General features: G+C 43.2%; 1 protein-coding gene across 2 annotated transcripts in view; it reads left to right on the top strand.

The window, feature by feature from the left end:
- Positions 1-15,663, top strand: part of LOC124615659 (V-type proton ATPase 116 kDa subunit a1-like) — a 245,611-nt gene that overhangs the window by 51,216 nt on the left and 178,732 nt on the right. Inside the window, exon 2 of one of the 2 annotated variants that reach the window (XM_047143682.1) lies at positions 6,816-6,934. In XM_047143682.1, the coding sequence (XP_046999638.1) occupies positions 6,818-6,934 (117 nt within the window). In that variant the 5' untranslated portion in view covers positions 6,816-6,817. Of the gene's footprint in view, positions 1-6,812; positions 6,935-15,663 lie in introns of both variants that reach the window. The other variant, XM_047143681.1, reaches the window with a different exon arrangement.

The following is a 15,663-nucleotide window of genomic DNA, read 5'->3' as shown; positions in this document are numbered from 1 at the left end:
AAACCAAGGAATTCCAATTATGAAAAACTTAAATTGGAAAGTACACATAGACAATCTTGTGGGGAAGAAAAACCAGAGACTGCGTTTTATGGGCAGAACACTTAGAAGATGCAACAGATCTACTAAAGAGACTGCCTACATCACGCTTGTTCGTTCTCATTTGGAGTACTATTGTACGGTATGGGGGGGGGGGGGGTTTCTTATAAGTTAGCATTAACGGAGTAAATCGAGAAAGTTCAAAGAATGGCACCTCGTTTTGTATTATCGAGAAATATGGGAGAGAGTGTCACGGACATGATACAGAATTTGGGGTGGTCATCATTAAAACAAAGGCGTTTCTCATTGCGGCGGGATCTCACGAAATTTCAGTCTGCAGGTTTATCCTCCGAATGTAAAAATATTTAGTTGACACCGACCTACACATGGAGAAACGATCATCATAATAAAGTAAGGGAAATCAGAGCTCGCACGAAAAGGTATAGGTGTTCGTTTTTTCCGAGCCCTGTTCTGGAGTGGAATAATAGAGAATTACTGCGAAGGTGATTCGGTGACCCCTCCGCCAGGCACTCAAGTGCGATTTTCAGAGTAGCCACATAGCTGTAGCTGTAGATATTTTACTGGTAGAAAACTCTAGGGGCTACGAAATTTCCTGGTCGTCACTCTATAGTTGGCTTATGTACCTGCAAACTAGCTCCCGACTATATCTGGACTCCCAGACATACGAAGGGCGTTTGAAAGGTCCGTGCAAAGTCCGAGAGATGGCACGACCGGCGCGTATCGAGGTCATGTTTAGTTAGTAGCATCTTTGGAAAGAACGCACACAAAGTTTCATCCATATTGGTCTAGTTCTTTGTGTTTGGCATTCGTGTGAATCAAGGAAGTCGAGTGATTGTCAAAAAATGGACGAAAAAGAATTTCGTGATGTGATTAAACATTACTTTATGAAAGGCAAAACGACTCAGGAGACTAAAGAGATGCTTGATAAACATTACCGTGACTCTGCACCTTCGATTAGAACATTTTACAAGTAGTTTCAAAATTTTCGGAGTGGCCATATGGGCACAAATGATGCTGAACGTTCTGGAGGACCTGTGGATGTTATGACTCCCGAAGTCATTGATAAAATCCATGATGTGGTGATGGATGACAGAAGAGTTAAGGTGTGTGAGATTGGTAGCGCTGTGGTCATCTCAAATGAACGGGACATAATATTTTGCATAAACATGTGGACGTGAGAAAGCTACCCGCGAGATGTGTTCCGCGATTGCTCAAGCTTGACCAAAAACGGAATCGTGTGAAGTGTTGCAAGGATGGTTTGCAGCTGTTCAGGAAGAATCGGCAGGACTTTAAGTGTCGTTTCGTCACTGTGGATGAAATATGTATACATTACTATACTCCTGAGACCAAAGACAAATCTAAACAATGGGTTACCAAGGGAGAATCTGCACCAAAAAAGGCGAAGACCATTCCTTCAGCCAGAGAGGTTATGGCGACTGTCTTTTTGGATTCACAAGGGATAATCCTCATCGACTATCTGGAAAAGGGTAAAACTATTATAGGTGCATATTATTCATCGTTATTGGACCGTCTGAAAACTGAGTTGCAAGAAAAACGCCGGCGATTGGACCGCAAAAAAGTCCTTTTCCATCACGACAATGCACCATCACACACCTCAGCAGTTGTGGTCTCAAAATTAAATGAAACAGGATTCCAACTCATTTCACATCCCCCCTATGTTCCAGACTCGGCTCCCTCAGACTACTATTTGTTCCCCAATTTAAAGAAATGGCCGTCTGGACAAAGATTTTATTTAAACGAGGAGGTGATTGCAGCAAATCACTATTTTGCAGACTTGGACAATTCCTATTATTCGGAAGGGAGCAACAAATTAGAACAGCGTTGGACGAAGCGTGTAAGTCTAATAGGAGACTATGTCGAAGAATAAAAAAGGTTTACGCCCCTTGTATATGGTTAGTACCTACACCGACCCTGTCAGTACCTAAAGCACAGCTGCACTTGCCCATACAGCCATTAAATAAAACAATCTTACAGCGCTACCATCACTTTTGACAATGAGTTATTATTAAGAATGGTCTCCAGTTCATCTTCTAGTGGGCAGCTGTCGCGTGCTCGCTACACGAGATGCTGCTGTGATGTAGGCAATGGATAAGTGATTTTGCTGCGGTACTCGTTCATTTTGATCTACAACAATATTTGAACAATAAAGTATAAGCAAACATTTATAACGACATACGATAAAGAGCCTTATTTATGACAATATATACCCACGTGATGAGCCAACAAGTTATGGCGATTATATTATCGTCACACCAGATATTATCAAATGTTTCGACCCTTCACAAACTCTGTGTACTAAATATCACGCCCTGTACACCCCTAAATCATCTACAGTACAGAGTTAATTATGCTTCCTTCCTACTGTACCGTATATGCAGAATAATTAGAATTCGTTGTTCGCTATCTGCATCTACGTGATTACTCTGCTATTCACAATAAAGTGCCTAGCAGAGGGTTCAATAAACGACCTTCAAGCTGTCTACCGTTCCACTCTCGCACGGCACGATGGAAAAACGAGCACTTAAATTTTTCCGTGCACGCCCTGATTTCTCTTATTTTATCGTGATGATCATTTCTCCCTATGTAGGTGGGTGCCAACAGAATGTTTTCGCAATCGGAGGAGAAAACTGGTGATTGAAATTTCATGAGAAGATCCCGTCGCAACGAAAAACGCCTTTGTTTTAATGATTGCCACTCCAATTCACGTATCATGTCTGTGACACTATCTCCCCTATTTCGCGATAATACAAAACGAGCTGCCCTTCTTTGTACTTTTTCGATGTCATCCGTCAGTCCCACCTGATGCGGATCCCACACCGCACAGCAGTACTCCAAAATAGCGCGGACAAGTGTAGTGCAAGCAGTCTCTTTGGTAGACCTGTTTCACCTTCTAAGTGTTCTGCCAATGAATCGCAGTCTTTGGTTTGCTCTACCCACAGTATTATCTATGTGATCGTTCCAATTTAGGTTATTTGTAATTGTAATCCCCAAGTATTTAGTTGAATTTACAACCCTCAGATTTGTGTGACTTATCGCGTAATCGAAATTTAGCTGATTTCTTTTAGTACTCATGTGAATAACTTCGCACTTTTCTTTATTCAGGGTCAATTGCCACTTTTTGCACCATATAGATATCTTATCTAAATCATTTTGCAAGTCGTTTTGATCATCTGGTGAGTTAACAAGACGGTAAATGACAGCATCATCTGCAAACAATCTAAGACGGCTACTCAGATTGTCTCCTATGTCATTAATATAGATCAGAAACAATAGAGGGCCTATAACAATTCCTTTGGGGAACGCCGGATATATTACTTCGGTTTTACTCGATGACTTTCCGTCTATTACTACGAACTGTGACCTTTCTGACAGGAAATCACGAATCCAGTCGCACAACTGAGGCGATACTCCGTAGCCACGCAGTTTGGTTAGAAGACGCTTGTGAGGAACGGTGTCGAAAGCCTTTAGGAAATCTAAAAGTATAGAATCAATTTGACATCCCCTGTCGATAGCACTTATTACTTTATGAGTATAAAGAGCTAGTTGTGTTTCACAGGAACGATATTTTCTGAATCCGTGCTGACTATATGTCAATAAATCGTTTTCTTCGAGGTACTTCATAATGTTCGAATACAGTATATGTTCTAAAACCCTACTGCAAATCGACGTTAGTGATATAGGCCTGTAATTCAGCGGATTACTCGTGCTTCCCTTTTTGGGTATTGGTGTGACTTGAGCAATTTTCCAGTCTTTAGGTAAGTATCTTTCTGTGAGCGAGTGGTTGTATATAATTGCTAAATATGGAGCTATTTTTGGGTACGGCAGTACTAATCGCCACGAATAGATAAGTGTGTGTTTTTTATTTTAAAACAATCATACTAGTCAGTCGACAGTCGAGCTCTTTCTTTCCTCTTCGAAGAACAAGGACTTGATCCGAAAATTCAGAAGTTAAAAAGTATCTCATCAGCATTAGTTCAATAGTGGAATCCATGGGCGAAATATCTGACCCCGTCCTGATTAAAAGATAACTCGTACAGTACGAAGGTGCACCACCACTTCGCTTCAGCATCATACTGAAAGAAGTCATCCGAAAGTGGAAAAAAGAAATAAATTTGCTGAACTGTTGGAAACCCATCCACGTAACTAAGAGTCTAGAAAGATTATAGCAAAATTGTATGCATGACCGTGGCTGACGACTCGGCCCTTTTAATAAATGACGAGACCACCGCAATCACACCAACAGGAACCCTCAAAACCTACACTGTAAAAGTTGTCTTACCGATTTCCTACCAAAAAAACTCAATTTGTTTGTTAAAATTCTCACATTAAAAAATTGTCCACATAGTCTGTCAGATAGAGAGAGTCCTGTGCTTTACGTATCTAAACGAGAATCCGGAACCTACCGGTGCAGATAAAAATCGCAGAGCAAAATCACCTGTAGAAATTGAAGATGGTCTGCGGAAGAATTCAGGAAAGCTAGAGTAAAAAAGGCTGTCCACACACACACAAGCACGCATACACACACACGATGTCAGGCATTACGGACACTCGCATCAGAAGCACTTCATGCCACCTAAACTGTCTCCTTTCACAAAAAAGGTGGCATCGAAAACATGTGAAAGAGAACCCAAAATTATGAGAAAGATTCTCGGCCCAAATGGAACAGACATTGGCTGCGAATTAAACTTCCGGAAAACAACACAAAAATTATCCAACCTCACTGCAGTAATCTGAAAAATTGCATTAAAACTGAACCGGCACATCCATACATTCTCAGCAACAAGAGTTATTCACAAAATTTTAAAGTACTCGGGGCAGCTGAAAAATATGCACTGGATTCTACAGGTCATAAAAGATCTAGAAAGAGCCCAGAAAAATCCCTCGGAAGCTCTGGGCAGAAACTACTACAAACCAGACTATTGATAGACGGAAAGTGCAGTCGAAGAACGAAACTACGAAGAAAAGAGTAACAAAAGGGACTGAAAAAAGGAAGAGAGAGCACGGCGAAAAATTGGGAGCTATACGGCAACTCACAAAACTGAATTATAAAACTTTGCAGGATCAGATATTCTCCAGTTGCACCCAACCCAGGACGAGAAATTGCGGTGTCTTGACATTAACCGTATTTTCTAAGCTGAAAGAACTTTTACAAGCAGGATTCACTCACTTTTAAATACTGGACATAAACGCATTACGAGAGGTCAAACAAGCAAAAAATTTGAATTTCAGTTTGTCGTATTTCGGAGGTAAGGATCGCTGAATAGTGTTCGCATATAAGGACGCTCTTCGAAATTAGAATTAAACACGCTAGTTTCAATTGATTTTTCGTCCCTTTAGTGTTGTACTACTGTCTAATTACACACTCTATATTACGTGCTGCAGAGCTTTTGTCGTTGCTCGCAGTGAGTAGAGCTTGTACAGAATAATGTGGCACTTGCACAGAAACGCATTCTCGCCATAAGTGCTGGTCGAATCCATCGCATTTTTTCAGAAGGGACAACCGCTCCAATTGACCGTCGCCTGCCAACCCGTACTTTCCAGCACTCTCGTTTGCCATCCCTTTGCAACATAGTCTTCGGGCATCGCAGGTACAGGGAAGAATTTTATAATCGGGCACACGTGGTTATGTCGAATGCCATTAAAATGTTGTCTGAAAAGGCAAACGAGGAAGCAAAAATCTTATTAAAACCTGTGCTTGTGGGGGGTTACAGGAACCGCTGGTATTCCAGTCACACAATCAAGAGAATAAAGAAGGATGGGGAAACATGCGTACAAGCACCTCCCAAGGTTTCACTACTGTGGAAAAAGGAAAAGAAAATTTTATCTTTAGGAAATTGGACATTTGTGATAAGTTCTATGGGACCAAACTGCTGAGGTCATCGGTCCCTAAGCTTACACATTACTTAATCTAACGTAAACGAACTTACGTTAAGGACAACACACACACCCATGCCCGATGGAGGACTCAAACCTCGGACGGGGAGAGCCGCAGGAACCGTGGCAAGGCGCCCTAGACCGCACGGCTAACATCTTTAGGTAACACTGTATTGCCAAACAATTCGTCAGCAATACAATTTTCTTGTGGCAGATGTTCTTTATTTTACATTGTCAGTGTTCTAGTAAGTGACATCTGCTACACTACATATTTTGCAATTTTTGTTTTATGAGATTTCTTATAGTGCGTTGTTCAGACGTGTTCTGCTTTGCTTGATCCTTTGTTTATCTAACTATTTCTTTTTCAGTACTCCAATGAGAAACTGAACGTAAAAATCGGTCGTATTGCTGGTTATACTGAAATAACCAGTTAACAAGATAGTTTACAGGCTCGATCTTTGTAGCTAACAAATTACGCGAGACAATTGATTAATGTCTAGGCTTCAGCGTCTTACTGGTCCTCCCCTAGTGCGCTGAGGTCTAACGAAGCCCCAACCAGTACCTCCATTTGCCCTCCTAACTCGCCGTCTACACAGGTGTCGGTCAAAGTTACTTTGTGAGCACTCAACGTGTAAATTTCTGGCAACTTTCTGAATCAAAACTGGACTCCTACTTGCTGATCTAAATGTCAGAATACTGTAAATATGTTCTCTCTCTCTTTCTCTCTCCCTCCCTCCCTCCCTCCCTCCCTCCCTCTCCCTCCCTCCCTCCCTCTCTCTCTCTCTATACCTCTCTCTCTTTCAATTTTTAATGCACCAGATTCGCTTTTTAATACAGCTTTTCTCTGTATTTGTTCACAGCAGCCATGGGGGCGATGTTTCGGAGCGAGAAGATGGCCTTGTGCCAGCTCTTCATCCAGCCTGAAGCCGCTTACGCTTCTGTGTCCGAACTGGGAGAATTGGGCATTGCTCAGTTTCGGGATGTGAGTATGAATGCCCCTATACAGTATCACTGTGCAGACGTATAGTGATCCTCTCTGACTTCTTAAACATAAAAAATTATACTTTTAACGTAGAATATATTGAACAGTTTATGACTTTGAGAACACTGACAGCAACAGTGCGATCTGTCAATTGGCAGCATCATCATCCATCTGACATCCACTACGCAGTAAAGCCTTCCTTATGCTTTTCTGTGCATTACGATCTCGAGGTGTAAGGTTGCGTTGGGTTGTTTGGGGGAAGAGACCAAACTGCGAGGTCATCGGCCTCATCGGACTATGGAAGGACGGGGAAGGAAGATGGCAGTGCCCTTTCAAAGGAGCGATTTAGGGAAATCACGGAAAACCTAAATCAGGGTGGCCAAACGCGGGATTGAACCGTCGTCCTCTCGAATGCAACTCCAATACGAGGTGTAACCATCCTTGTTGCTCTACATGTTATCCGTCTTCTGTTACGGCGTCGTCTTGGAATTAACTTATCTCTTGGAATCCAGCAAAGAACTTCGTAGGCCCTGAAAATTTAGTACTTTCCCTTCGTACACACTGTTTTATGAAATTTCTGGCGAATTGTCGGGTGTCTGTAACTTGTTGCCATGGTATTTCGGCGCAGAGAGTGTCCTGGTCGTCTTCAGATGAATACAGGCGAAATTACACTGAGCTTCCCTATTTAGGACGCCGTCAGAACATGCATGGTGTTCCCAACTGCACTGCTTGAGCGCATGCGCTACTGCTGCAAGGCAGTGCGCTTCGCCGTGTGTCCTTCGTGGTGAAAGATTGCCTCATCGGCATCAGATCGATCTTGTTCATTTGGTAAAGTTACAGAACGGCGCTGGTTATGCGGAGCACGCAGTTTTTTTATGACAGGGCTCCATGAAGAATATAACTGAAAGCTTTTCTCCTGACTGATAAGGGACTCGAGACAGTTGATGATGGAGCTGCAAAAGTTTGATGCATGGGCCGCATTTCTTGTTACATTGTATTTCATCGAATGATCAGTAGAATTATAGTGCTCTGTGATAGCGCAGTTGTGGTCTTGGAGTCCGCCCCGTTGGTTGAGGGGTCAGCACATCTGGCTGCCATGCAGCAGGCCCGGGTTCGATTCCCGGCCGGGTAGGAGATCTCCGCTTGGGCATTGGGTGTTGCCTTGTCCTCATCATCATTTCATCATCATCATCAACACCGAGAGAGGTGGCCCAATGGTTAGCACACTGGACTCGCATTCGGGAGGACGACGGCCATCCTGATGAAGGTTTTCCATGATTTCCCTAGATCGTTTCAGCCAAATACTGGGCTGACTCGCATTCGGGAGGACGACGGTTCAAACCCGTCTCCGGCCGTCCTGGTTTAGGTTATCCATGATTTCCCTAAATCGTTTCAGGCAAATGCTGATCTGGTTCCTTTGAAAGGGCACGGCCGGCTTCCTTTCCCATTCTTCCCTAATCCGAGTTTGTACTCCGTCTCTAATGACTTCGTTGTCGACGGGACGTTAAACATTAATCTCCTCCTATTCCTCTCTTCATGGACACGCTAGTCTCCCAATGTGACTTGCAATTCGGAGGCCGAACTCCCCCCCCCCTCTCCATCCGCCCCCGCCCCCTCACCCCCCTCGTGGGGCCTCCAGGCCATCAGTGTCACAAGATCAGCATTGCTGTCTTGAAGGAAGCGAGCATATAAATGGTGCTCCAGGATACGCTCCTGAACAGTGCGTGTCATCTGCACTATACAGAGTGTGTATGTTTAACTAAAACCTGGCATCAGCAATAGACCACAAAGCAGAGCAACGAAATTCCATGTATTACCCAAAAGCCTACGGTTTTTGAGGTAAACGTAAAATCTGGTCGACTCTGAAGAGAATACGGATCCATAATGGTAGATGTGCCTATTTTCTGCATAGATGTGGCAAGAAATCGACGCCCTTCTGCGAATGTGGTGAAATCCAAACCTTAAAACACATTATAAAAGAATGCTCTCGGACAGCTGATGAAGTGAAACCTGAAGATTTCCTGATGGCGACTCCAGAAGCAATAGCCTATATAAATACAGGGTGTTTCAAAAATGACCGGTATATTTGAAACGGCAATAAAAACTAAGCGAGCAGCGATAGAAATACACCGTTTGTTGCAATATGCTTGGGACAACAGTACATTTTCAGGCGGACAAACTTTCGAAATTACAGTAGTTACAATTTTCAACAACAGATGGCGCTGCAAGTGATGTGAAAGATATAGAAGACAACGCAGTCTGTGGGTGCGCCATTCTGTACGTCGTCTTTCTGCTGTAAGCGTGTGCTGTTCACAACGTGCAAGTGTGCTGTAGACAACATGGTTTATTCCTTAGAACAGAGGATTTTTCTGGTGTTTGAATTCCACCGCCTAGGACACAGTGTTGTTGCAACAAGACGAAGTTTTCAACGGAGGTTTAATGTAACCAAAGGACCGAAAAGCGATACAATAAAGGATCTGTTTGAAAAATTTCAACGGACTGGGAACGTGATGGATGAACGTGCTGGAAAGGTAGGGCGACCGCGTACGGCAACCACAGAGGGCAACACGCAGCTAGTGCAGCAGGTGATCCAACAGCGGCCTCGGGTTTCCGTTCGCCGTGTTGCAGCTGCGGTCCAAATGACGCCAACGTCCACGTATCGTCTCATGCGCCAGAGTTTACACCTCTATCCATACAAAATTCAAACGCGGCAACCCCTCAGCGTCGCTACCATTGCTGCACGAGAGACATTCGCTAACGATATAGTGCACAGGATTGATGACGGCGATATGCATGTGGGCAGCATTTGGTTTACTGACGAAGCTTATTTTTACCTGGACAGCTTGGTCAATAAACAGAACTGGCGCATATGGGGAACCGAAAAGCCCCATGTTGCAGTCCCATCGTCCCTGCATCCTCAAAAAGTACTGGTCTGGGCCGCCATTTATTCCAAAGGAATCATTGGCCCATTTTTCAGATCCGAAACGATTACTGCATCACGCTATCTGGACATTCTTCGTGAATTTGTGGCGGTACAAACTGCCTTAGACGACACTGCGAACACCTCGTGGTTTATGCAAGATGGTGCCCGGCCACATCGCACGGCCGACGTCTTTAATTTCCTGAATGAATATTTCGATGATCGTGTGATTGCTTTGGGCTATCCGAAACATACAGGAGGCGGTGTGGATTGGCCTCCCTATTCGCCAGACATGAACCCCTGCGACTTCTTTCTGTGGGGACACTTGAAAGACCAGGTGTACCGCCAGAATCCAGAAACAATTGAACAGCTGAAGCAGTACATCTCATCTGCATGTGAAGCCATTCCGCCAGACACGTTGTCAAAGGTTTCGGGTAATTTCATTCAGAGACTACGCCATATTATTGCTACGCATGGTGGATATGTGGAAAATATCGTACTATAGAGTTTCCCAGACCGCAGCGCCATCTGTTGTTGAAAATTGTAACTACTGTAATTTCGAAAGTTTGTCTGCCTGAAAATGTACTGTTGTCCCAAGCATATTGCAACAAACGGTGTATTTCTATCGCTGCTCGTTTAGTTTTTATTGCCGTTTCAAATATACCGGTCATTTTTGAAACACCCTGTATGTTAGATGTTTGTTTGCAACAATAATTATTTCAATTTTAATATGTTAGATGTTTGTTTACAACTATAATTATTTCAGTTTTAATTAACTGTATTGTCATTTGTGTCTTACTGCAGTACGCTATATAAATAAATACGGAGTGTAACTAAATTCCCATTACAAACTCTGAGGATTGCTTCCTTACACCACAGTAATATATAGTAGACTTGGGCTCTAAAATGCGTACCTTAAGAGCTATGATAACTTGCTCAGCTTCGCTGCTGTGAAACACATCTCTACAATAAAACAAGCGCTCACAGTTTTTAAGGCATGCATTTTAGAGCCTATTTTTACTGAACATTTTCTCAAAGTCTGTGAAGGGAATTTAGTTACACCCTGTGCATGAGTTACCACAATCACGCATAACCTTATAAACACATGCCTTGTGCAGCTCTAAGTCGTCTTGAACTGATCCCAAAAGCGCCGGAAGATCACATTAACTTTGTCTTCTTAATACTTTACCTATTTTTGCGTGAACTGTAGGCAAACTATCGGTTTGGAGGCCTTACCCAATTCCTTGTTCTACCACTTGTACTTCTGTAGCGTCCTCTGTAATTGCTGAGACGAATCTCCATTGTTGGGAACGCAGTTCGTAGGTTCGCTAGTTCCACTGGCAGGTTATCGGCATCTGAGATGGTATGGGCGTCGTGAATGAAGATCTTCAGAATGGCCATTGTTTGTGCTGGATGGTGGCAACTATAGCTAACTTTGCGTAAGTAGTTCCTTGACAGCTAGACAGCTAGACTGTTGCCAGCTTTCAACTGCGAAGCGTAGATGGCTGCAACCGACAACGACAGCCGCCTATAGAGTTGTGATAACAATGAGGCGTTGCCACAGAGACATTTACAAAAAAAACCTCGTTAAGTAACTGGCTGAAGTAAGCGAGTGAAGTTGATGCGACTTGCCCTTGCAACTGTCAGAGTTCTGCTTATGCCGACTGAAATATAGTAGCTTGTAAATACAGGTATGTGTGAGTGGGCTTTCAAAATACCGAGTGCCATCGCCGTTACATTCGTACCAAGACATCTGAATCGTACCAAGACATCAGAAAACGGCACATAACCTTCTTTCATCATTTCCTTAATAAATTTTATGTACGGAGTTCAGACTTTGAAAGAACCCTCGAAGACTCTCCAAACCAGACAGTTTTCGGGTTCGAGACCTCCACGTAACTTGAGATTCCCATTTCTTCATAGAAGGATTGTGGCCGCTTGGTTCTTCGTCATTCAGACTTACTTGTCAACACTGGAAGCGCGCCTGTACAACCTAATCACGCTGCCATGTGATGGTGTAGTGTTACTGTACACTTCCACCAGTTCAGCATGGATTCTTGTGGCGCTGCTCCTCTTCAGATGCTGAAAACGAATCACCATACTTTACTTCATTTAATGAACCGGTAGCGCAGTTTTATTTGAGGTCATCTGGCGGCGTACTGCGGAAATGTGGCGCGGAAATTTCCATGTGTACCAGGAATGGAGAAACGTACCAGCAAACAAACAAACAAACAAATTAATTTCGATTTGATATTAGAAGCTCTGATCACCTCTCCTAACAGAGTTGCAGCACCTGAAGAAGACTACTGATTAGGTCTCTGAAATATCGTGCACAAAATGGAATCAACACCTCGGTTGAACACCCACATTACCCCAGAATATTTTATATTGTAATATGATAACCGTGAAAATCTACAGGAATATCTATCTATCTATATCCGGATCCCGCTCCAGCTACTGCCAGGTCTGGGTGCTGACGAGTCCTCTCCATTTGGCTCGGTCCTCCCACCACTTTTCTTCCTCCACTTGCTGCCAGGTCACACCTCTCCTTTCCACAGATATTCTCGCTCCTGTTTTCCATCGTGTTCTTGGGCGCCCTCTAGGTCTTTTTCCATCCATCTTTAGTTCTCCCACAATTTTGGGGAGTCTCTGCCCACACATCCTTTTAACATGCCCTTACCATCTTAGTCCCTTTTTTTCAATTTCTTCTCTCATACTTTCTTGTTTAAGGTCCTTTCTGATATCTACGTTCCTTACTTTTTTTTATGGGACTTAACTGCTACGGTCATCAGTCCCTAAGCTTACACGCTACTTAACCTAAATTATCCTAAGTACAAACACACACACCCATGCCCGAGGGAGGACTCGAACCTCCACCGGGACCAGCCGCACAGTCCGTGACTGTAGCGCCTGAGACCGCTCGGCTAATCTCACGCGGCCGTTCCTTACTCTGTCCATTCTTGTTTTTCCCTTAACTGCTCTGAGAAATTTCATTTCCTCTTCTTGCAGTCCGCTCCAGTCCCTTTCTGTCACTGTCCATGTTTCTCCTCCATAGGTGACAATGGGGAAGTAATAACTCTAAACATAAGGAGCTTTGCTTTTTCTAAAACTTCCTTATTCCAAATCAGGTGTTTTATTGTTTGCTAGAAATTGCCTCCCTTCTGTAACCTCCTATTAATTTCGTTGGTTATTCTTCCATCACTAGATATTTCACTCCCTAAATAAGTGAAACTGTCTACCACTTTGAGGGGTTTTCCATTCAAAGTAATATTTCGGTTGATCCCTTTGTCTCTTCCAAATACCATTACTTCACTCTTATCTTTATTTATTTGTAATCCATACCTTTTCATTATTTCCTTCCACGCATCAAGTTATAACTGTACATCTACCTCTTTATCGCCCCATTTTACCGTATCATCTGCAAAAATCATCTTTTTGTCTTTTTCTTTTACGATATTTTTAACTACCCTATTCATTCCCACCATCACAACATTAAAAAGTGCAAGAGATAGAATACTTCCTTGTTTAAGTCCTTGTCTTATTTCGAAGTATTAAGAGTTCTCCAATGATATTCTAATTCTACAATTGTGTCCTTTGTACATTGTCTACAGGAATATATGAGACAAAATTCTTTACCTGGACTAGTGTCAACGACTGCGGTGTTATTCATCGGCACTGAACACAAAAGCCTTAAGACATGAGGTTTATACACTCTAAGACAAAAAAAACGACGTACCATGAACTAACTATCCGAATGGGGCGGTAATCGATTGATATAATGTACATGTGCAGACAAACAAATAATCACGATTTAAGAAAACCTGGATGATTTGTACAAGAGAAAGAGTTTCAGAAATTGAGCAACTAAATAACACGGTGGCGCACCTCTGGCCCTTATGACAACAGTTATTCGGCTTGACATTGGTTGATAGAGTTTTTGGATGTCGTGACAAATTCTGTCCAGTTGATGTGTTACATCGTCAAAATCCCGAGCTGGTTGGAAACCCCTTGCCATAATGCTTCCAACGTTCTCAATGAGGAGTGAAACCTAGCGACCTTGCTGGCCTAGGTAAGGTTTGGCAAGCACGAAGACAAATGACTCTCGTCGTGTGCGGGCGGTCATTATCATGCTGAAATGTAAGCGTGGGATGGCTTGCCCTGAAGGGCAACAAAATGAGGCGTAGAATATCTTCGACGTATCGCTGTGCTGTAAGGGTCCTGCGGATGGCAATCCAAGGGGTCCTGCTATGAAATGTCGGGCCGTAGGGCAAGTGATAATCAGGTTGCTGTTCCCCCGCTGTCCGGAGTGCCTGCAGATTCGTCTTCGGCCTGAAATCTCATTGACTGGAGTGGAATTGTCTTCAGTGATGAGTCCTGCTTTGAAATGACCCGCCGATGACCAGGTAATATGTATGTCCAGATGCCCCGGACAGAGGTGAGATACGTGGGGTGCCATTTCTTTGCATAGCAGGATCCATTTGGTTGTCATCCGCGACACCCTTACACTACAGAGATACGTATGCGATATTCTAAGCCTCATTTTGTTGCTGATCATGGCAAACCATCCTGCGCTTACTTTTCAGGAAAATAATGCCCGTCCGCACACGTCGAGTGTTTCTACTGCTTCTCTTTGAGCTTTTCAAACATTACCTCGGCCAGGAAGGTCGCCACATCTCTCCTCAATTGAGAATGTCTGGACCATTAGGGGCAGGGCCATCCCACTAGCTCGGGATTTTGGCTATCTAATGTGACATTTGGACAGAATTTGGCACGATATCCCTCAGGAGGACATCCAACAACTCTTTCACTCAATGACAAGCCAATGACAGCTTGCAAAAGGGCCAGAGGTGAACTAACCTGTTACTGACTTGCTCCATTTGAAGCTCTTCCTTCTGAATAAATCATCCAAATTTTTCTGAAATTGTAATCATTTGCTTGTCTGTACACGTACAATACATCTGAAGATTTCCGTCCCATTCGGATAATTCCTCCGTGATACTGGTCTTTTTTTTTTGTCAATTTGAAGTATTCCTTACCTTCCACTGACTATCGGATTTCGATTTGATATTTAAATCCTATGGTAGGAAAGGATGAGGTGGTTTCTAGGGGTTCAGCTCTTAAACAGAAAATATTTTATTTTGTCGCACTTGCAGTGTCTACTCCTCCTTCACTCATCCCTCGCCGACTGTTACTATTCAAGGAGGCTAATCTACATTTGATACTTTTATAAAGATAAGTCCATTCTCAAATTAAGACTTTGAGAAAAAGGAGAAAAAGTTTTCGACTTGTAATTGATATACTTTTTTCTGTATCTATTTTTTCAAAAAGGAAAATGCACTTATTTTTTGATGTACTGAACACTGACCAACACTTTTCCAGATATTAGTGTCCACGCTTGAAGCGCAGCTATGTAGCCCCTATGGCCAGAGAAGATCCCTGACGGTTAACACGGGCTTGGCGCGGCTGCTTCTCGCGTCTGCCACGACGTATCACGTCACGCGTTTCTGTTTGCATTTCTCATTGTTATGGCAGTGTTACACATCTATGGGTTTTAATCATTATAGCGGCAACAGTTTGCATTTCGCGGCTGTTAGCTGCCGGAATCTGCTTTGGCCGTAAGTAGTCTAATAGATTTGCAAAACCTAGCCACGGCTGAGAAAACATCTTCGCTGGCCTCAGAACATTTACCAGCCGCAGGTTTCATTTGACCTACGATTAGGTGAAAATATGGTGAATAGCTTGCGTGGTCCAACAATTAAAACACTGCCTGACAAGAAAAGACACCCAGATAGGTGGAGGAAAAGAAACG

This window comes from Schistocerca americana, chromosome 5, assembly GCF_021461395.2.
Source record: "Schistocerca americana isolate TAMUIC-IGC-003095 chromosome 5, iqSchAmer2.1, whole genome shotgun sequence".
In the NCBI taxonomy this organism is placed as follows: Eukaryota; Metazoa; Arthropoda; class Insecta; order Orthoptera; family Acrididae; genus Schistocerca; species Schistocerca americana.
Note: the sequence above shows the minus strand (reverse complement) of the source record. Positions and strands in the feature narration are given on the sequence as shown.